This window comes from Delphinus delphis, chromosome 19, assembly GCF_949987515.2.
Source record: "Delphinus delphis chromosome 19, mDelDel1.2, whole genome shotgun sequence".
NCBI classification, from domain to species: domain Eukaryota; kingdom Metazoa; phylum Chordata; class Mammalia; order Artiodactyla; family Delphinidae; genus Delphinus; species Delphinus delphis.
This window is the reverse complement of record NC_082701.1, coordinates 17177501-17198496: the sequence shown is the minus strand read 5'-3', so window position 1 is coordinate 17198496 and position 20996 is coordinate 17177501. Positions and strand designations below refer to the sequence as shown.

The 20996-nt window shown below is 54.4% G+C and overlaps 1 protein-coding gene across 1 annotated transcript; it reads right to left on the bottom strand.

The window, feature by feature from the left end:
* Positions 1 to 6532: 6532 nt before the first annotated feature.
* On the bottom strand, positions 6533 to 11242 carry WNT9B (Wnt family member 9B). The gene is made up of 4 exons (XM_059997948.1): positions 11217 to 11242; positions 9713 to 9969; positions 7883 to 8148; positions 6533 to 7006 (listed from the first exon to the last, which is right to left on the bottom strand). The coding sequence occupies exons 1-4, from the start codon at positions 11240 to 11242 to the stop codon at positions 6533 to 6535; spliced, it is 1023 nt and encodes a 340-aa protein (XP_059853931.1).
* Between the last annotated feature and the right edge of the window lie 9754 nt (positions 11243 to 20996).

The window sequence follows — 20996 nt, the reverse complement described above, 5'->3', positions numbered from 1 at the left end:
CGCATGAAGAGGCCGTTTAATTTTCAGCCCTGCTATTTGTTGTAGGACTTTGGGCGTGGCAGGGAGCGTCTCTGAGCTTTAGTTTCCTCCTCTATAAAATGGGGTCGCGGTTGCCATATCAGAAGCCTAGGGTTGCCATATCAGTTAAATGAGATAATACATGGAGATGGCGCAAGGGTTTCCGTGTAGTCGGGCGCCTGTCACAGTGCTTAACCACTAGGGATCTCACTCCTTGTCTGTCTCTTTGTCTGTGACTCCCGTGAAGGCCGGGCCTAAGTCTTGTCACCACGGCACCCCGGCACGTTCCTGGCACACTCTTTAGGTGGCCAGTCAGTGTTCGCTGAGTGAGCATTTCCATGAAGGGACCAGGTGTGAGATGTGTAAGTAAAGAGTGGGAAATGAAAGGGGGAGGGTCGGGGCTTCCCTGGTGGCGCAGTGGTTAACAGTCCGCCTGCAAATGCAGGGAACACAGGTTCGATCCCTCATCGGGAAGATTCCCACATGCCGCGGAGCAACTAAGCCCGTGCGCCACAACTACTGAGCCTGCACTCTAGAGCCCGCGAGCCACAACTTCTGAAGCCCACGCACCTAGAGCCCGTGCCCCACAGCAAGAGAAGCCTCTGCGATGAGAAGCCCGAGTACCGCAACGAAGGGTAGCCCCCGCTCACCACAACTAGAGAAAGCCCGCGTGCAGCAATGAAGACCCAACGCAGCCAAAAATAAATAAACTTCTTTTTAAAAAATAAAATAAGTGAAAGGGGAGGGTTGGGGTAGGCAGGGGACCCCACTGCCACTGTCCCTCCAGAATGTCCCACTCTGATCACAGGTCATCCCTCTGGCCTTTCTTCTAGAGCAGAGCTTAGGCAGGACATGCTTGCTGGCCAGACGGTGACCATATCTCCCCAATGGAAATCGGACGTAGGGGATCATTCCACGTGTCTTTAGGAGTCATTGGGCAGTCATCAACCTTGGGCCCATCTGAGGAGCTGCAGGACTTGGGGTCACCACAGTCATGTTCCACAGCTCCGGGAACCCAGCAAGGACAGAGCGGGGCTGGCAGGGGTGAGGGGCCCACAGGGGCAGCAAAGAGGGAGGCTGAGGCACTGCTGAGCCTCTAAGGTGGAAGGCGGGTCAGGGAGGCTGGAGCAAGGCTGTCTCATGATTGCAAGAATGGAAATCTCCCTTCCTGACCCCCCACGAGTGCTACTCTAAACGCCTTCCCCGCCTGCTACAGGAATTCCATCAGGAGAAGGCATGGCTTCTCCCCCCTTCTCAGAGCTAAGTCATCAGAGAAGAAACCCAGGAATTGGAGAAGATTCTAGAAGGCAGTGGGTATGAGCTCAGGCATGAAAAAGGCCTGAGTTTGAACCCCAGCTCTGCCACCCACTCAGTGAATGTTTCAAGCTCCTGGAACCTCCATTTCCTCATCTGTAGAATGGGGGTGGCAATTCTTACCCTGCAGGGTGATGGTGAAAACTAAAAGGAATGGTATGGTGGTAACAGAGAAGGAAAAGCTCTTCTTTACAGAAGAATACCAACTGAAAAATAGGCAAGGAATTATGGAATCAAAAAATCACCATTTGCAATTGATTTGGACAAGGATCACCAATGGATGCTGAAACTACTGGGTAAAGCGTTGCTGGGCAACAGGATGGTCCCAGAGTCTCCAAGCATCACCCTACAGATGAGTCATGGACCACAAAGGGGAAAAGGTAACTTTACATGGGAGAGACCTGGGGGAAACCACCTAAACCAAGTGATGAAATTCAGCATCACCAGTAATGTTGACAAATGGTGGCCCCTGACAGCATGCACAGAGAACGGTGCACACCACCAAGTAGACCTCTTGCCAAAATGTTTAACCAAAATCTAATCATAAGGAAACAATCAGACAAATCTCAGTTGAGAGACATTCTACAAGACAGCCAGCCTGAACTCTTCAAAAACATCAACGTCGTGAAAACAAAGAAGGCAAGGAGACTCTGCTAGATTAGAGGGGGCTAGAGAGACATGACAGCACATTCAGTGCCCGATTCTTGAGTGGATCCTGGATCAGGAAAAAAGCTCTGAAGGATATTTTGAGGGACAATTAGGGCAGTTTGAATAAGGAGTGTGTGGTAGATAATATTGTGTCAATGTTAAATCTCTCAGATGTGATGACTGCCTTGTGATTCTTTTGGAGAATGTTCTGGGTTTTAGGAGATTGGTGATAAATTATTTGTGTCTGCAGTGTTCTCACAAATGGATCAACAATATATACATGTATTTCCCTCTCTCTCTCCCCAGCCCCATCTACATAGGTATATATATATATATATATATATATATATATATATATATATATATATATATATATATATATATACTCCTTGTGGCACCTCTGTCACTGCTCAGAACCAGCCCGTCTCCGGGCCCAGGAACACAGGGTAGAAGGAACACGTCAGAACAGGCACGCAGGTGGAAATGCAGGTGCCCTCACGGTTGGACTGTGAATCTCCTTCTGCCTGCCTCCCCGGAGACCCCGTGTGGATCCCAGCAGGCTGAAGAACCAGGGCAGGGCAGGGACAAGGCTTCTCTGCTGACCTTTGCTCCCAAAAGAGGCCTCCACCCCCATCAGACCCCCAGGAGCAGCAGCTGGTTGGGGACATGCACTTGCACTTCCCAAAGCATGCTGGGAGGGAGTGGCCAGGGAGGGACTCTGAGGCTGACAAGTAAATGACCAGAGCTATTTCACGGCCGTGTGTCTCATTTCTCCTACGGAACCGTAAGTCCCTGAAGGCTCCTGCTCTGCCTTAACTTGCCCCACCCCAACCTGCATGGCTGGCCGTAGCATGCGGGCACTAAAACTACTTGTCATCTCCAGGAGGGGACCCAGGCTCTGGCCTGGTCCAACCAGGTATATAACCTTGGGTGGGTCACCTCTTTCCTCTGGGCCTCAGCTTCCCCAGAATCCATAGAATGGGATGACCCACCCCCGTGCTACATACTTCTGAGGGGAGGCAAGAACTCATACTTCGGAGGCCAGCAGCTCTGTGTTCTAATCCTGAGACCAAAGCTTGCCAGTGGCATTCGGGAGCCTTCACACCTCATAGCCTCCGTTTCCTTGACCATGAGATGGGCATGGTCGTGTCCAATACGCAGAGTTATTGCAATAAAGCGAGACAAAATAGGTACAAATAGCTGACACGTGGTTTATTGGTTTATTGTCTCTCTCTCTCCCGCTAGAGTGGCAGCCCCACGAGGCAGGGACTTGGTCTCCTTCACTGCTGCACCCCAGCACCTGGGGTGGTGGCTGGCCCTCAGTAGGAGCTCCCTAAACCATCGCTGACTGAACGGATGAACAGAACAGGTGCTCAATATACAATAGGTCTGGTTGTGATTCTAAAATGTGCTGAGACAAAAGCTTTTGAAGTTCATGGTTGTTGAGAAAGGAAATTCTGGGAAGCAAGCAATAATCTTCAGGGCTGGCATGGGTGTCTCTGTCGCTCTGTCAGCCAGTGGAGGACACCAGGGAAGCTGGGCTTATCTGGACCAGGGGCAGACATGATGTGCCCACAAGAGCCAGGCGGCAGCACGCACAAGTGAGGTGGGAGGTACCTAGCAAACTGGGGCGCCCCCGTGCATCCTGTCTGATAGGGGTCCCTCTCTCTAGCTGACTGTGGCCAAGGTGGGAATGCAGGACCAATTTGCCAGTGCAGCTGATTTCACAAGAGAAGCCAGAAAGCCAATTGAAGACAAATCATTTTTAAAAGAAAAACCCAGATGAGAGCAAACAAAGCCCATCTGTGGGCTGGCAGGGGCCCTGTGTCGTAACCCAGCCCTCTCAGGCAGTGTGGGCAGAAGGAGGGAGGGCCCAGGGGTGGGGCCCCTGGAGTGGCGTCTACGGGGTCCTCATCTCTCCAGGCCTCTCAGGCAGTCCCAGCCCCTGAGACACAGGACATGCTGACATGCTGCTGAGATCCAAAAGGCAGGGTCGCACACAGCCAGGGAAGCAGCCGCATCCCTGGGTTCTTGGACTCGGGGTGGATCCAGACTTGGGGCTCCCAGGCTCTGGGTAAGTCAGCTCCCATAATCTGGCCCAGGTTAACGTTCAATAAATATTCACTGAAAGAACCTCTTCAGTGTGACTTTGAACACAGCCCTCCATCTCTGGGCCGCATCTTGTAAAATGGGCACAGTTACGTAGCCACCCCTACCTCACAGGGATAATGGGGAAATCAAGTGAGATTAAAGGGACAAAAGTGTTTCCAAAGATCAAAAGTGCTTTACAAATGCAAAGTGTGGTTGTCCTTGTCATCATTATTACCACGAGCAAGACAAGTTTGGCCAGAGCAGAAGAGGGGGCCTGGGACCCAGAAGAGCAGAGAATTTACAACGACTTTACAAGGAGGGTCCGGATCAAGCCCATCAGAGCTCTTGTGCAGAGGGGATGCTGCTCACGAGCTCTGGGACAGTCCCGGTCAAGGGACACGGAGCCCACAAGACCTTCTCCCCGGCCACCTGGTGTCCAGCTGCGTGGGCGCCCCAGTCAGGGCAGCTGCATCTCCCCAGATAGACGGCTTCCAGCAGAATACACAAGCCCCAGAGCGGCTGCCCATAAAACATAGAAACTATATAAATAACATAAATATTTTCTCATATCTCTTAGCTATATAAATTATTCTCTTTTGCCCTAAAAACTATATATGCGAGGTAGACAAAAAAAATACCCTGTGAGTGTTTCCCTTAAAGCTGTAGAAGGAGAGGTCCGTGGTCACTGGTCCCAGGGGCCCCAGCGGGGCTGAGGTGGACCTTTGGGGGCAATTGGAAGAGAAAGGAGTGGGAACAGGGAAGCAGAAGAGGGGAGATGGCTGCACAGGGAAGACCTCACAGGCCGAGGGGCCCTCAGAGCCTGACCCGTGCCCTTGGCCTGGTCAGTGTTAGTGGCCAACTGTGGCCACAGTCCCTCAGAGGCTACCCTTTATCTTCCTGCCACCCCGACACTGCCAGCCATGGACTTGGGATGCAGACGGCATGTTGGTGGACTGGGCGCCCTCTTCCTGCTGCCTTATGCCTAGGGCTGAGCCAGGGTGGAGGCAGGGTTGGGGTCTCAGAGGAGGAGGATAGAGGGGGCTGGCAGAGAGAAAGTCTCCTTGCGATTGGGGGGCGGAAGAAACTAGGGAAACAGCCCTCTGTCCTTTTTCTCTTCCTGCCAAGATGTGGGCCAGCTGCTTGGGTCAGCAAAGTCACTCTCGGGAGGGGCCTCAGGTCAATTTGGCTTCTCATCAGAGCCTCTGCTGCCAAAGATCCTTCCAGCATCCCTCCGGAGGCTGCCTGATTCACCGAAGATGGGGCAGCCTCTCCTCACCCTTGGAAATCACGGGGAGCCGCGGGGGCTTCCTCCTGGGCCTTGCACAGATGGTGTCTCAGCATTCGGCTGATTCTGAAGAGTTTCCTGTCTCAGCAAAGGGTCAGCAACTCTGGGTTCCGGGAGAAAGGAAGCTGACAGAGGGCGCGGCAGGGCCAGCAAAGCAGCCAAGGGCGTCCCGAAGGAGGTCACTTCCTCCCGGCTGGCATCGGGCTCTGCTCTGGGAAAGCACACAGCTTCCAGCAAAGTGACCCTTGCAAGGTCTTGATCCTGAACCAGAGAGGTGTGTGTCCCTGAATGAGAGCCCTCAGCCTGGCAGGTCCAAGGGGTGTGCATGCATGTGTGTGTGGGGTGCCTGTGTGCACCCGTGTGTATGTACCATCCTCTCTCTCCTCCCTCTCAGGGCCTCAGTAGGCAGCAATGGAAAGGTCCACAGCATCAGAGGGAATTAGCAGTCACTTCTCTTCCTCAGGTAAGAGCCAAAGTGGGGGACCATTAGTAAATGAAGGGGTCCCCCAAGGCGCCAGGCTTAGCAAAGATTTTCCCACGCCTATAACGCTAGCCCTGGTAAAAATCTGAGTTAGATGAGTAGCTGTGAGTGTACAAACGTAACCGAATCAGAACTCATAAACCAAGTCTTGTGTATCACGAATGCCAGCTGCACTGGGGCCTCACAGCACAAGTGGACCCCGGTCACACTTACAGCTGGACTGACCCATCCCAGGCAGACTCCGGCCTTTGCTTCTGACTGACCCTGCCTCCCTGAGCCTTCCTGGCCCAGAAGCTCACCTCCCAACATCTTGCTGGCTTTAGGCCACTAATCCCAGGAATCGAGATGGCGGGATGCACCCCCTCTCTTCTCCAAAACCTCAGTCCTGCCCTTCTCTTGGCCTCCCTTATTTCCCTCCACAACCTTCCCACTCTGCCCTCCCGCTCCAAGTCCTCAACAAGGCTGGGGACCCTTGGGTTCAGGGGTGGGGCTCCCACCTTTCGAGTCGAGGGAGGGGAAGGCTGATGGGGCCCAGTGGGGAGAGGAACACATGTGCACTGGCATGCACGTGGGTGAGTGCATGCACGCTGCGTGCACCTGCCCAGGGGGGCTGGCTGGACATCTGGGTGGCCTCGAGGTGGCCCGGTGCCATGCGAGGTCCTGGCAGAGTCCAGCTGCCACACTGGGCAGGGGGCCTAATGCTTACAGGTGTACACAAGCTCCTCCTGCACGCACTGCTGGCACTCCACGTAGCAACACCACTGCACCTGGCAGTGGCAGGAGAAGGCCACCAGGCGGCTCTGGGTGTCATAGCCCCGCCCGCAGCACAGGCTGCTGCAGCTGGCCTCCCGGGAGCACACCCTGCCCGCTGTGCCGGGCGAGTACTTGCTGGGCCGGCAGAAGCTGGGTGAGTCCTCCATGTAGACCAGGTCCCCGGGCCGTGGGGCCGGGCCCCTGGTGGAGCTGCCTGCTCTGGCCGGTGCCCACAGCTCCAGGCGGCCCAAGGCCTCGTTGGTGGCGCTGGACACCTTGACGGCTGAGTCGTGGCGCAGCTTTAACACCTGGCCTGTCTCGCGGAACGGGGAGAGCTGCTTCCAGCAGGTGCGCACGGCGCAGGAGCCCGACACGCCGTGGCACTTACACGTGGTCCTGAGGCCACTCTTCACGGCCTGCGAGGAGAGGCGGAAGGGAGGCGTGGTCAGAGACCCGGGCCCACAGACCCCAGAGCACCAACCCTGGCTGGGAAGCAACAGGAGGATGGGAAAGAGACAGGGGAAGGTCCCCATGGGGGGCGCAGATAAGACTCTAGCCGGCCCACGTGGCACCTTAGTGAAAACTAGCTCTAGGCGCCCCTTCCTCTGGGCAGAGACGGTCCTCACATCTTGGTAAGAGCAGTGTGGGCCGGATGTTAGCCCCAGCTCCTCCCCTGGCCCAAAGTCCTTGTGGAGCAGACAGCTTGCACAACTGAACACAGCAGCCCTGGTTTACACAAACTCAGTGATAAGGAAACAGAACACAGAACTCAATTTCTTAAAGAAATGGAGGCCTAGCCTCTCCCAGCTTTCTGGTCCGAGTAGACCTAGATAGCTTTTACCCTCCCGCCCTCCCACTACTGTGTGACCTCAGCCAAGTTCCTTCCCCTCTCTGGGCCTCCTCTGTCTTCCCATCTGTAAAATGGAGAAGGGACAGGGGTTGTACCAGGTCAGTTTTCAAACTACCTTGGCTTCTAGGACCTCCAGGAAGGCCAGTGCTTGGAATGGAGACCCTTCTCCAAACACGTTTCTGCCTCACCAAGGCCCCATCCTGAGCCAAGCTCCCACCTGCTGCCCAGCCGACAGTGATGTCCAGGATCCTTCCCTACTTCCTGGTACCTGGTAATGGTCCAGAATGGATGCCCAAGGAATGTTGGTTGCAAGGATGAGGTTCATCCTGGGCCAGCTCTGTGCGTGTGCTGGGGGCAGGGCGGATAATGGCCTCCTAGAGACCTCGCTCTGCAGCCCTGCACTCTGGCGGGAAGGGCTTGGGTCACCCGGGAACGTGCTCACCTTGATGCCCACGTGGGTGTTGTGGGCATCTACCCGTGCCCGCAGGTCTTTGCTTCCTCTCTTGGGCCCCAGGAAGTTGTTCAGGAATTTGGTGCTGTACTTGAGGTTGTCGCCGCACACGCCCCACTGCCAGGCCTGCCGGCTCTCCAGGCCCGGAGAGTCATCACAGGTGCAACGCTCCATGCGCCCGGCGCTGCAGGCCCGGGCCAGAGTGTGCGTGAGGGCGGCCGAGGACACCGCGTACAGGAAGGCCGTCTCCTTGAAACCTGGGCCGGGCCCCGGGAGGATCGGGAGGGAGGAGGAGAGTGGGCTCAGGGGCTGTCTGCTGCCCTCTGAGGATACAGTGGGTGGTGGGGCCACTGTGGCGAGCAGGATGAAGGGCCTGTGAACCTGAGGGCACAGCTCAGGGCAGCCTCCCTGTCACCTGCCCTTTAAACTCAGCATGCAAGTTGCTGTTTAAATGGAACTTCCAATTCCCAAGGGAGTGTGTGCCCAGGTTCTAAGGGCAGCAGGACAGGGGCTTCTCCTTCTACTAAACAGGTGAGAACACAGATGCAGAGAGAAGTGACACGGGCATCTGGCGAGTGGCGAAGGGGGTTAAACCATTGATCTTGACTCCAAGCTGATGTGTGAGCAAGTTGGACCACCCCGTTTCTGAGCCCCTGATCCTCTGAAATATGCTTCCTGATGCCTCCCAATGTCACCCTCTGCTACCTACTGGGGAGTAGACCCAATGACTGAGTGACCTCGGGTCTCCCACCTGACTGGTCCCAAACCAACCATCCACCCACTTCCAGGACAATCACAGCGCTTGCACTATGGGGTGCAGCCCAGAGCTGGCCTCCCCGTGAGCTCACTACCTTCTACCTGCTCTCTGATATACCCGGGGTGCTTGTGACACTGAGGTGGGGGGGGCATCAGTTCTGCCCAGACGCTCCCAGCCACGGGGAACAGTTGCCTGAAAGGGGGTGGGCTGCTCTGATGCACCATCGCTCCCTTTTTTGTCAAAAGCCCATTGATGCTTGGTGATAGTCACAGGATGACCTTTTCCCCCACTTGGGCTGAATGCTTTCTGAGGGAAGATGGGGTCTTGCTCGGCTCCATATCTCCAGCATCCAGCACAGTGCCTGGCTCACTGAGAGCCTCACCAGATGCTTAGTGAAATGATGGCCAAGTGGAGACATGGGGCGGGCAGGGAGGGAGGGAGGGAGCGTGGGAATGGAAGGGAGGGAGGGAGGGAGCGTGGGAATGGAAGGGAGGGAGGGAAGCATGGACTGATGCTTATGATCAACAAAGAAGCAGGTGAGTCAATGAACAAATGAAGTCTGTTGTTGGCCTGTGTCATGTCACTTGGCCAGCTATTAACTGCCATCCCTCCTTATCTGCTCTCATACCTTTGTGAGTGTGAGTGTGTGTGAGTGTGAGTGTGTGTGTGAGTGTGAGTGAGTGTGTGAGAGTGTGAGTGTGTGTGAGTGTGAGTGTGTGTGTGTGTGTGTGTGTGTATGGAGGCTGAGGGAAGGGACTGGGGGACCACCCATCTCATCTGTGGGCTCTTCCAGGAATGGGTTGTGCTCCTCCTCTCCTCTCTTGTGTCCTCCTTGCTCCCCTGCCCCCGCCAAACAGGGAAAAGCTAGGGCTCATTAGCTCCAGGACCCTTCTTACTCAGGACCGTGCTGGGCTCGTAAGGGCAACGTGGTCTTGGGAATGTTGGAGTGGGAAAGGCATCCTCCTCCTCACCAACCCTCCTCCCTCCCAGCCCTCCTCCCCCCAGCCCTCCTCCCTCCCAGCCCTCCTCCCCGCAGCACTCCTCCTCCCAGCCCACCTCCCTACCTCTCTTGAGCAGCCCCGTCCTCCCCTCTAGGCTGCAGTTCCAGCGCTCATGCCGGAACTGGAACTGGCACTCGAGCAGGCTGAGGTGTGCGGCATCCTGCAGGGTCTCAGCCAGGCCTGGCTCCCGCCGGCAGAGCTGCTTCTGCCGGCGGGACAGCTTCAGGAGGTCACACTGCTTCAGGTGGGCCCCACCCTGTGCTGGGGCAGGGGCGGTGCCCAGACCCGGGAAGGGTGTCAGGACCTCCCGCCCGGTTAGGCTAGAGGGAGCAAGAGAGAAGGGAGACCAGTGACCCTTGGGTCGTGACAGGGGAGGAGGAAGGATGACAGTCTCTAAGAATGTGGGGCAGGTGAGTGGAAGGGCCTTCCTGGGGGCTGCACTATTCGCCCTTCTAGGAGGGAGGCTGGCCCCATGGGGTCATGCCCCCATTTTACAGAGCAGGAAACCAAGGTGCTTATAACAAGAGCTAGTGCAAGATCTCAAACCCAAGTTTTCCAGAAGCCAAAGTCTCTGCTCTTCTTACCCACCTTATTCCCCAAACTTGCCCAATCAGAAAAATCATCTGAGGTGCTTATTAAAAATACAGATGCCCAGGATCTATACTTAGCAATTCTGCTTCTCTTGGTCTGGAATAGGACCTGGGAATCTGTATATTTTCCACATTCCCTGGGCAGCTTTGGGGATCAAACATTGCACATAGCATTGGCTGCTGCCTGGCTTGTATGTTCCTAAGAGGGGCAGGCAGAGGGATGTCGACAGTAAGACGTCCAGCCAATTTCCCTGGTATTCCTCTCTCCCTTACATTAGGTTGTTGCCCAAGTAATGCCATGCCAACCTAACTTGTTTCCATAATCCCCAGAGAGATCTTTAACCATCTGGCCACTCCATGCCTGTTACAAAAAGATACTTAGGGAATACCTGAATGGATGGAACGGTGGAAGGATGGAGAGATGAAGGGAGGAAGGAAGGATGGCTGGATGGACTGACAGGTGGATGAAGATGAAGGAAGTATATTTTCATGAGGCCACCAGCTCCAGACTCTTTGCTCTACTATATCTGAAGTCCACGGATGCTGACGTCAGGCTGCCACGTTCCAGTGGCCCGTCACTTCCTAGCTGTGTAACCTAGAAGCACTGATTTTCTCCTCTGGAAAATGGAAAGTGTGATCCTCGCTACCTCCTGGGGCTGCTGGGAGGATTATTTGAAAAGTTACTAACCACAGGGCCTGGGACTTGCTGTTTCACTTTCCTGCTAGCTGGAGTTTCTCAAAACTCTTTCCTCTTGCTAGATGTTTTACTCTCTAACCTGGGCAGAGTCTTCCCTTTGTACAGATAAGGAAACAAAGGTTTTACAAAGAGGCAGTGACTAACTTGAGTCTTATAGCAGCTCAGCAGCAAGGTGCGGACTACAGTGATTTTTTTTTTTTTTTTTGGCTGTGCCCCGCGGCATCGTAGTTCCCCCACCATGGATCGAACCCATGCCCTCTGGACTACAAATAGAGCTCACCCTCCCTCCGCCCAGAAGCGGTCCATGAGATGTTTCTCCCAGTTCAAAATATATGCTGTCCTGTACCCTGGCGGCCCTCGGAGTGGGTTAAATATACATCATTCTGGCACCCAGGCTGCAGGAAGCAGCCCCTTTCTGGAATTTGCTGGCCTTGTGGCCGTGGTAAAAGATCAAAGGTGGAACCAGGCGATGGCTCTTAAAGCTCCTGCTTGGATGGGGCCCTTGTCACTTGTGTGGCCAGGTCTGGGCTGCACCCCATCGTGCTCAAGGGCCCCCAGCCAAGGCAAGCCCTGTGGCCAAGCCCTGAGTGGTCAGAGAGGCGCACATCCCACAGGGCCAAGGGCGCGGCTCTCCTGTTTGGAGCCACCTGCCCCAGCCAGGACATCTGGCTGGATGCCACACCTTCCCCGTCCACCCCAGGGAGGGTGTGGGTCCTGGCCGGGTCCCAGCTGCCCCCAGAAAGTGCCCGTAGATCCCAAATCCATCAGGTGCAGCCAACCCAGTGTGGAGCAAATCTCGGAAACCCCCGAGCAGAGACAGATGCTATCGGGCTCCTCCTGGCCCAGCCTGGCCCTGGGCTCCCCTCCCAGACAGGGTGAGGGCAGGGACCCGTTAATCATTAATCTGGGGGCAAATGGGTAAATTTCCAGTCCACCAGGTCTACACCCAAACCCCTCCCTGCAGTCTGGCAGGAAACCCTTAGAGCTTGACCCTTGGCAGGTCCAGAGCAGAACCCAATGTCAACTCCAGCCCAGGAGACCCCACCCTGACTGACTTCCGGTGTGGAGGGCAGCTTGGGGGCTGCAGGAGCAAAGGGTGCAGCAGCCATCTAGCCCCTCAAATGTCTTCCTCCCCACACCAGGGACTGGTGTGAGGGGCAACTTCTGTTAATGCAGTTCTTGTGTTTCCCTTGTAGTAGTGATTAACAGATGAGAGAACGAGCAGGGAATGACGAGAATTTTGGCCAACAGGACAGCAGATCCTTCAAGGATCAAATTCCATTACAAGAACAATAGCTATTATTTTTATATCATTATAGCTATATTATATAATATATAATGTATAATTTATATTCTATTATATAATATTATCTACCACGGGGTTTTTTTTGGCCATGCCATGTGGCTTGTGGGGTCTTAATCCCCTGACCAGGGATTGAACCCAGGCCCAACAGTGAAAGTGCCAAGTCTTAACCACTGGACCATCAGGGAACTCCCTTAGCTACCACATTCTGAGTGCTTACTACTAAGCCCTTTAAATTACTCTTTCAGACACCTGTTGGGTTGGCTGCCTACCTGTTCCTTCTATCTACATGGTTACCCTGTTGGCCATTTTATACCATATGATCTTGCTGCTCTGGCCTGCTGATTGGACCACTGAGGATCACATGACCCAGGCTGGGCCAATCAGTTCTTTCTCTGGGAATTTGGAATTTGACTTAAGAGAGCATACATTTGCTCTCTCTCTTTCTTTGACTTAAGACAGCATACAGTTGTTTTCTCTTTCTTTGGGCTTGTAACTCAAGAGATAGAAAGCTGGTCCAAAGAGAGAGAAAAAGAGTGAACCAAACCCATAGAGAGGAACAGAGGTGAAAATGGGAGGGAGAATTGGGGGAGCTTTTCAGCCCCTGGCCCCAGAGTCTCCCTGTGGTCATCTCTGTTCTTACTTGAGACACTCCTATCTGTAGAACAATGTCAAGGCTGAGAGTCAGTTTGTCTAACTAAGGGTGCCGTCCCTGGTCACCACCTTCTGACAGCTGTGGAGTACCAGCACACCCTACGCTGCACTTGTGAGCCAGGCTCGGCAAACACATTTTCCTCCCATCAACAGGCCACTGTTTTTTTAATTTCGTGTAATAGACCCTGTGATTGATGGCCCCAGGAGTCCAGTATAAAGTCGGTTAATTTTATTAGCAGTAATGACACTTAGTAGCGATTAATGGTCAGGAAAGGCAGCCAACCGCACAGGAGCTTCAGGCCATACTGGGCCCTGGTCTGCCCAGGGCTGCTCTCCAAAAAGGCCCCCTCACACTGCCTCAGGGGCCCCCATAGGACCTAGGAAGACAACCAAGAGACATACCAGGACCCAGTTTCCCTTTCATTTGTTTTCTATGTTGCACTCTGGGACCATTTTTTCTTTGAAGAAATAGTGGCAGGACATCAACCTTAGAAAATACCTCAACTGATTTCCTTAAACAGTGCTAGTGAATGCTCTGGCACATGCCCTGTGGCTGCCGTGGCATCTGCTAGAGACGGTTTCTTCTTGGATCTCAGAAGAATTCTAGGTGTTGCAGGTTCCAATCTGTTCCGGGGTCCGTGGGCATGATCCGTTCCCATTGAAGAAATCATTCTATCTGGCACTCCAAGCCTGAGAACCCCACCCACCAAGCCCTTCTGCAAAAATCTCTACATGTTAGTTGCATCTTGAGGGTAAGAGGTACAACCAGAGAAGATCGAGTGAACTTTGTTGAGCCTAAGGTAATCCAGACAAAATCTGGGGTTTTAATGAAGATACCTCCCCATGGTCAGGTGGGACGCTATCAGTCAAGCAAGCGAGCGCTGTTCTGGACTGAAGAGCAGAGGACAAATAACCTGTAAACTTGCTGATTACCCTTCTGGGCTGAGGGATAAGAGCACCTGCAGGCTCCTGCCTGACTCAAGTGCCCCTGAGCCACCTGGGACCAACCCTTCCCCATCAGTTGCACCTGCTTTGGCCCAGCTGGTCTGTCTCCCCAGTTCCTGTTTCCTGTCGGGCTCTCCCAGGTTGACTTCCAGACTCTTTTGTCCCATTAGGAAAGCAACCACCCCACGTGACCGTCTCCGTTCACCTCCCTTCTTTGCCCCCAGCCTGTGCCCCTCTGTCCTTTGCACCCTCAGCCCACGGCCCTTGGTGGTCAGGTCGATAAGACTGGAAGCCCCCACCTTCACACAATGAGATGCCTTTGGCTTTGACCCCAGAGCCTCCCCAGCCACTTCCCAGGCCACCACATCTCCCTCCAAAGTGGGAAAAGTCAAGGGTGCCCCTCCGGACTTCATCTCACATCCCGCGCCCCCAGACCCCCTCTGTCCATGCCTGGTCTTCCCCGCCCATGCCTTCTTTCACCCTGCGCAAGGCTCCCACCATCCAGTTTTGGCTAAAGCTGCCCCATCTGGGATGACCTTGAAGGAAGCAAAAGTACGTTCTCCCAGGCTTTGGGGAAGCCTCCCAGGAGACTGCTTTGGTCTATGGTCAACAGGACACCAGGGACCAGCGAACCCCTGAGCAGAACTAGAGTTCACCCTGGAATGATCACCCAGCACTTGCTAGAGTGTGGGGACCTCAGGCCCCCAAGGCTGTTCTGGCCTGGGTAGTCTGGTCCCAGGTCTGCCCTCACCCACTGGTGACCCCAGGGATGTCCACTCACCCCCTGAGCTCACTCTATCTAACAAATACACCTTGACTAGTGGGAGAGCATGACTGGAGCCTCAGTTCAAATCCCACCTCCGCCTCTTCCTAGCTGTTCTACCTTGGGCAAGGCACTTCACCTCTCTGTGCCTGATCTGTGAAACGCAGATAATCACAGGACCTATTTCACATGCTTATGTGAGGATTAAATGAATTAACATCTGTAGAGCTCTTAGAACTGTATCTGGCACACGGTAAGCTCCAGGTAAGTGTCATTCTTAAGCATCTACTACGTGCCAGGTGCTGTGCTGGGTGCTGGGACACACACTCATAACCTCAAGGAGCTCACAGTCTGGAGGGAACTTGGCTGGATTCAGAGCACTGCAAACTCTCCCCAGACCCCAAGGGGCAGGGAAGGAGAAGGTTCTGAACCAGCCCAAGTCCCAGAGGACAATAGCTGCTCAGGGACCTGGATCAGATCTCCTAACACCATCTGGGTAAGACCCTGACCTCAGCCAGTCCCCTCCTGCCTGCAGTGGGAGGCCCGGGGCGGAGAGGTGGCTGAAGGAAGCTCTTGGGAGCTCTCTGGAGAAGGCTCGGCAGGTGTAGAGCACTTCCCATCACCTGGGGGTGCCCAGGCTCTGTTCTCCCACCCCCACCCCCATCCCTGTTTCTGCTCGAGAGGGTCTGATGGTTCCAGAGGAGACCGCCCCTGGGATGTGGGTGGGTGAGCAGGTGGGTGGCACAGGACAAGACTGGCGGTTCCCAGGACACCAGGTAATGCCAGCCTGTCTGGACACTTAGCTGGAGGGACCAGGAGCTGTTCCTGGCACCAGGGCTGGTGCCAACTGCAGGCAGCTACCTGGGAACCAGGAAAGCCTTGCCCTGCCTGGAGCATTGGCCTTGGCCCCGCAAAACCCTATTAGATGCTCCGATAACAGGCTTCCTCCGCTGCAGGGCCATTTGCATGGTAAGTGCACCTTTTGTGCTTTCATCTCAAATATCTCAGCCCACCTTTCCCGCCCTCACTAAATCCCCCTACACACACACACACACACACACACACACACACACACACACACACACACACTCACACTGACACTTACACTCCCCACCCCCACCTGCCCTCTCCAGTCCCCACCTCTTCCCAGCAGGGGAGAGTTAGTGAGGACAGTGTCTGGCCCAGGAAAAGAGGGCACATGGCTCCGGGCAGTCCTTCTTCAGACAGGGGGCCCCCTCCACACCCCTGGCTCCTCTCCCGTCCTCCCGTCATCTGAGGGGCCCCGAGGTTTACTCTGCTGAGAAGCACATCCCTCTCTCCATCCTTCAGACTCCTCTCTCCTTGACAAGACTCACTGTCACCTCATACGTCCTCCATGAGGATGTCCTTACTGAGCAGCCTTAATGGCAAATTTGGCAGGTACCGTTTCCCACTTTTCCTCCAACTCCCCCTCCCCCATCCCTTCACTCACTCTTTTATTTAAATATCAATATTGAGCATCAGCTTCAGGCCACAGAAGACCAAAACAAACCAGACTGCTCACTACATCCCTGTCCGGGTCTCAGCCTTCCTTTCCTCCCCACCTCTTAGCCTCAGAACCCACCTTGAGGACTGAATCAGCACACCTCCCCGCCCCCCACCAGCCCACCCCTGGCTCAGAGAGAAAAGAGACTGGCCCAGCTGTGGGCTTTATCTCTCCCAGAACAGCTCCACTTCCTGTTTTGCAGCCGCCCACTGGGCTGCCTGCTGAGGATGGCATCGTGGAGACGGGTGCGCAGGAGCTAAGTGGGCAGCAAGCAGGCCGCCCAACAGGCTTGCTTTGCATCTCAACAATCTCGGGTATTTAGAGCCTGGCTGGTGCAACATCTGTGGAGGAAATGCTTCCCCCTTCCTCCTCCTGTCTTCCTGCCACTCCGCTCAGGCTCAGGCTGAAGCTGAGGAGGGGAAGTCTGTCGCTGGCATGGATGGATCAGGTGGCACAGTGACCATGGAGGGTACCAAAGTCACTCCTGTGCAAAGGAAGCCCTCCCCTTCACAAGTCTGGGATGATAAGCATCTCCCCCACTTCCCTGGCTGGGTCCAAATGTACACCACTTGAATCATGATATTCTAGGGCTGGGGAAACCCTTCAGGATCACCCAGTCCAGAAGTTTTGCCCTGATGGCTTCTGGGAGGTACCCCAGAGGCTTCTGCAGTGCAGGCAGGAAGGCAAGAGGTTTGCCAAGTATGCAAGTCTCTGCTTTGATCTGTCTGGTGCCCTGGAAGTTCATGTAAGATTCTTGTCCAAGATGATCCACTGAATTAGTGGCAGGGCTGGGGCTGCACCCACGGTCTCCCGATTGCTTCCATCAAGATTGGCGGTCTCTGCTTTCAGTTTTAATGTAACACTTCAGGGAAGCAAAAGCAGCCTTCACCATGGTAAATGTCTACAGTGATCGGAACGCAAGGCTGGTAGGATTGAAGGGAAGGAAGGCTGGTCAGGACTCCTCTGGCCCCCTGAGCAGCTGAAAGGAGAGAGGACCCTGGTCTAAAACTCAGTTTCTTTTCAGCCAAGAGTCAGAAATAAAGCTTGGAGCAGTGGCCTGCCAACTCATATTGAAGTGTGAGAGTCTGATATAACAATGCCAGTACCTGAGAACATACTTTGCTAGACAGAGGAAGCTCAAAGGAGAGAGTGTGGGATCAGAGAAGAGAAGAGAAGAGAAGAGAAGAGAAGAGAGAAAGGGGAAGTCTGGGGTGAGGAAAGGAAGGGGAGGAGAGGAGGGGGGCTGGAAGCCTTAAGATAAGCTTCCCCAGCTTCTTGGGTTCACAGGCCCAGCCCTGACCCAGGGGAGGAGTCGTTTAGGGGACACAGCATGGGGACGGCAGGGAAAGGCAAGTAGTCACTGAGGCCGTATCATCTTGGGGCAGCCAACACCCACACCCAGCTCTGCCCCGACCATGGGATCTTGGCTCATGGGCTGGCCAACTTTGGCCAAGTTTTTTTTTTTTTTTTTAGCGGTACGCGGGCCTCTCACTGTTGTGGCCTCTCCCATTGCGGAGCACAGGGTCTGGACGCACAGGGCTCACGGGCCCAGCCACTCCGCAGCATGTGGGATCTTCCCGGACCGGGGCACGAACCCGTGTCCCCTGCATCGGCAGGTGGACTCTCAACCACTGTGCCACCAGGGAAGCCCTGGCCAAGTTTTTTTAACCATGGTAAGTTGACCAACTAACCAGCTTGGCAGTCTCTTGGGTGGTCACCCTTATCCCTGTGGACAGGCAGGCTCAGGCTGGGCTGTGGGCCCTGGGAGGGCCTGGCCCCTGGTGAATGCCTTGTGTGTGATCACCCTGTGATGTGGACAATTCCACTGTTTACATATGCTCTTGGAGGAGATGTCCCATGCTGCAGATTCCATTTGTCCTCCTGCAGGTCCCAGGGATGGCTCATGCCCCTCCACACCCCTCCTCTCAGTCCTAAGGATAGCAGGAACCTCCAGCCTGGTCAAGGAGCCACTCCCTGAGTATGCCTAGTGAGGGCCCGAGTGGTCAGGACAGCCCCAGGGTATAGATGGAGTTATAAATGGCTTCCCTGAGAATACAGCAGGGTCCTCCAGAGCAGGACCAGGACAACTTCCCACCTTGGAATCTCCTGGATGCAGAGCCAACCAGGGTTGGATCAAAGGGCCCCTCCCCTCATGCCAGGCCATGCTCTTCCTTGTCTTCCTGCCATGGCTAACTCAGTCCAACCTCCATGCCTTTCTTCATGCTGTAATTGCTACCTGGGTTGCCTTTCCCAGTCTAAAAGCCCTCGTGGATCCCCTGGACTCTTATAACCACAGCCTTTTTCAACACTTGACTCAAAAATGCAGGGAATGGGAAAGGTGATCCTGAGGCCCTATTCAGCTCTAGTAGCCTAAGATGCTTGTCTGCCTCTTCCAGGAAGTCCTCCTTACTTGCCAGCCCCATCCCACTCTAACCATCCAACTTCTTTGTCTTCTCCCAGTTTTTCGGATGTAGTACCATTAGTTCTGCACGGCTCACTTATTTTCTTCCTCCTCAGGGCTGTATAGACAGTCTCTCCAAATAGGCCATAACCCCCTTGGCAGAGGTCCTGGTTTCTCATCCCCTGAGGCACCCCCATCCCCAACCCAGGCACCTGCTGACTGCATACATCTCTCAGGTGTTAACTGCCAGGCAGAGTATAGCTCCAGGCTCTCCCTCAGTCCCCTCCACTCCCAGGTCTAAACCACTGGCCTCCCTGCCGTCTCAATCCCAGGCTGCAGGGGTTACCTAATATCCCCCAACCTCACCACCAAACCTTCCCAAGCTCAAGCCTCGAAGGCTCTGGAAGGGCGTGGCTCTGGAGGGGTGTGGCTCTGGAGGGGCGTGGCTCTGGAGAAGCTTCCCTGTGGCCATGCCTGCCCCAGCCCTCAAACTGGGATCTGGACCGACCCAGATCTCAGGGCAGTCTGGGCTCGGTCAGTCAGACCCTGACTCCTCTGACCAGCTTAGCCCCTATGGGGACAGGGAGAGCCAGGCTGCTTCGCTCTGAACCCCGGTTTCCGGGGATAAGCTGTGCTTGGGCAGCCAGAGCCTCCCTCTGATACACAGTGAGAACTCGGTCCAGGTCTTTCTTTAAAACTCAATGTACCCAACCTCTCGCGATGACACGTGACAGGTTCACAAAATTTTATCCAAGATTCTGGACTCCAGAAATCTCCGACAACTACAATTTTGGGGTACAGCTGTGGCGAACTCGTATGGCAGCAAGACTTGACCTGAACCTAAGTGAGAATATTTATGGTCTATATTTATCCCAACACATAGATGTTTTTCCTGCAAAAATAATCGTGTCCGATTACTGGGGGCCGCCCTATACCTTGCTAGGGATATGATGATATACGTGGTATGCGTATTGTATTATCTTGCTAAAATTTGAAAACTCCTGAAATCTGAAACACATCTGGCCTCAAAGGGATTGTCACTATGGGGAAAGCAGACCTTCTCTGCTCTTGCCCTAAAACTAGTCTCTTTGGAATTTCCAAGACAGACTGAACATGGTGGTTTGATTTTCTCTTGACTCTTTGAGACTCTTCACCCTCTCTCTTCAGTCTCTCCAGTGAGAGGGTCTGGGCTTGAGGTGTCTGCCCCACCCCCAGCTCATCTCTGCTGCCCCCAGGATTCCCATGGAAGGCCAGGTGTGGTTGACTTCCAGAGTCTGATGGGGGCTAGTGCCTGCTCTCTGCTTTGCTTCCCACTCCTATGCTGACAGAGGCCGGGTCGTGGCCAAGCAGCATGTGCCTGAGAGGGCCATGCAGAAAGAGCAAACATGATGGGGCAGAGAGGGAGGTTCTGGGGACAAGGAAGGGTCAGCAAAAGGGAGAGGGGACTGCCCACCCTGACACTCACTGTGGACCAGGAAGCAATGCTAGGGACCGTGGGTGGAGTCAACCAACAACAGGGCCCCAAGACTTCCACTTAAAGGGCTCTATGCACGAATCGGAGACGTGAGCACATAAAAAATTAGGTAACAAACCAAGAGTTGAAGACATGCAGTGCGAGAGATACCTACGACGTACGCCAAGTGAGAGATGTAGCCTACGGGGTGGAGGGCTCAGAGGGTCAGAGCTGCCCAGGGGAAGGCAGGCCTCAGCTGGTAGTCAACAGGAGCAGGAGGCAGGGTTGAAGAGGTTGGCTCCGGGTTCTGACAGACTAGAATTCAAATCTAGGTGCTGCCCGCCACTGGCTCTGTGACTGTGGGCAAGGCACTTGGCCTCTCTGAGCTTCCCCCCACACCCCCACTCACCTGTAAATGAGGATAATTCCACCAGCATTTACCTCCTGGGATGTCACAATGGTTAAATGAGATTATGCACATAAAGGGCTGCATATAGGAAGGATTCAAATTATATAACGACTGGATAAAGATGAAGAGAGGAAGGAACAGATGTCAAAAAGATACTCCTTAACCTGGGATGCTCTAAGACGGGCCACTAGATTTCCTGGACTCCATACATGTGGAGAGCATTTCAGCACTTTTATATACATAAAACCCTCATAACGACCCTACAAGGTAAGGATAAGCCCATTTTATAGATGGGAAAACTGAGGTCAGAGCAGTTAACTGACTTGCTCTGGGTCACAACTAGTAAGTGGTTGGCTGGAGGATTTGAACTCGATCTGTGTGATTACAAGTCTAGCGCTCCTTACACTATAGCAGGGCATTAGGCTGGCTCCCATCCTGCTCAGGCTGATGCCAGGGTGAGGGTCTCCCTCACAGCACCTGGCCCACCTCCTCCTGAGCCCAACTTCTACCTGAGCACACAAGCCTAAAGGCACTAGGACCTCTCTTCCTTAGGAGATTCCAGCCCAGGTGTCCCCCAGACCCCTTGCTTCTCTCTCCTCTGTTTCCT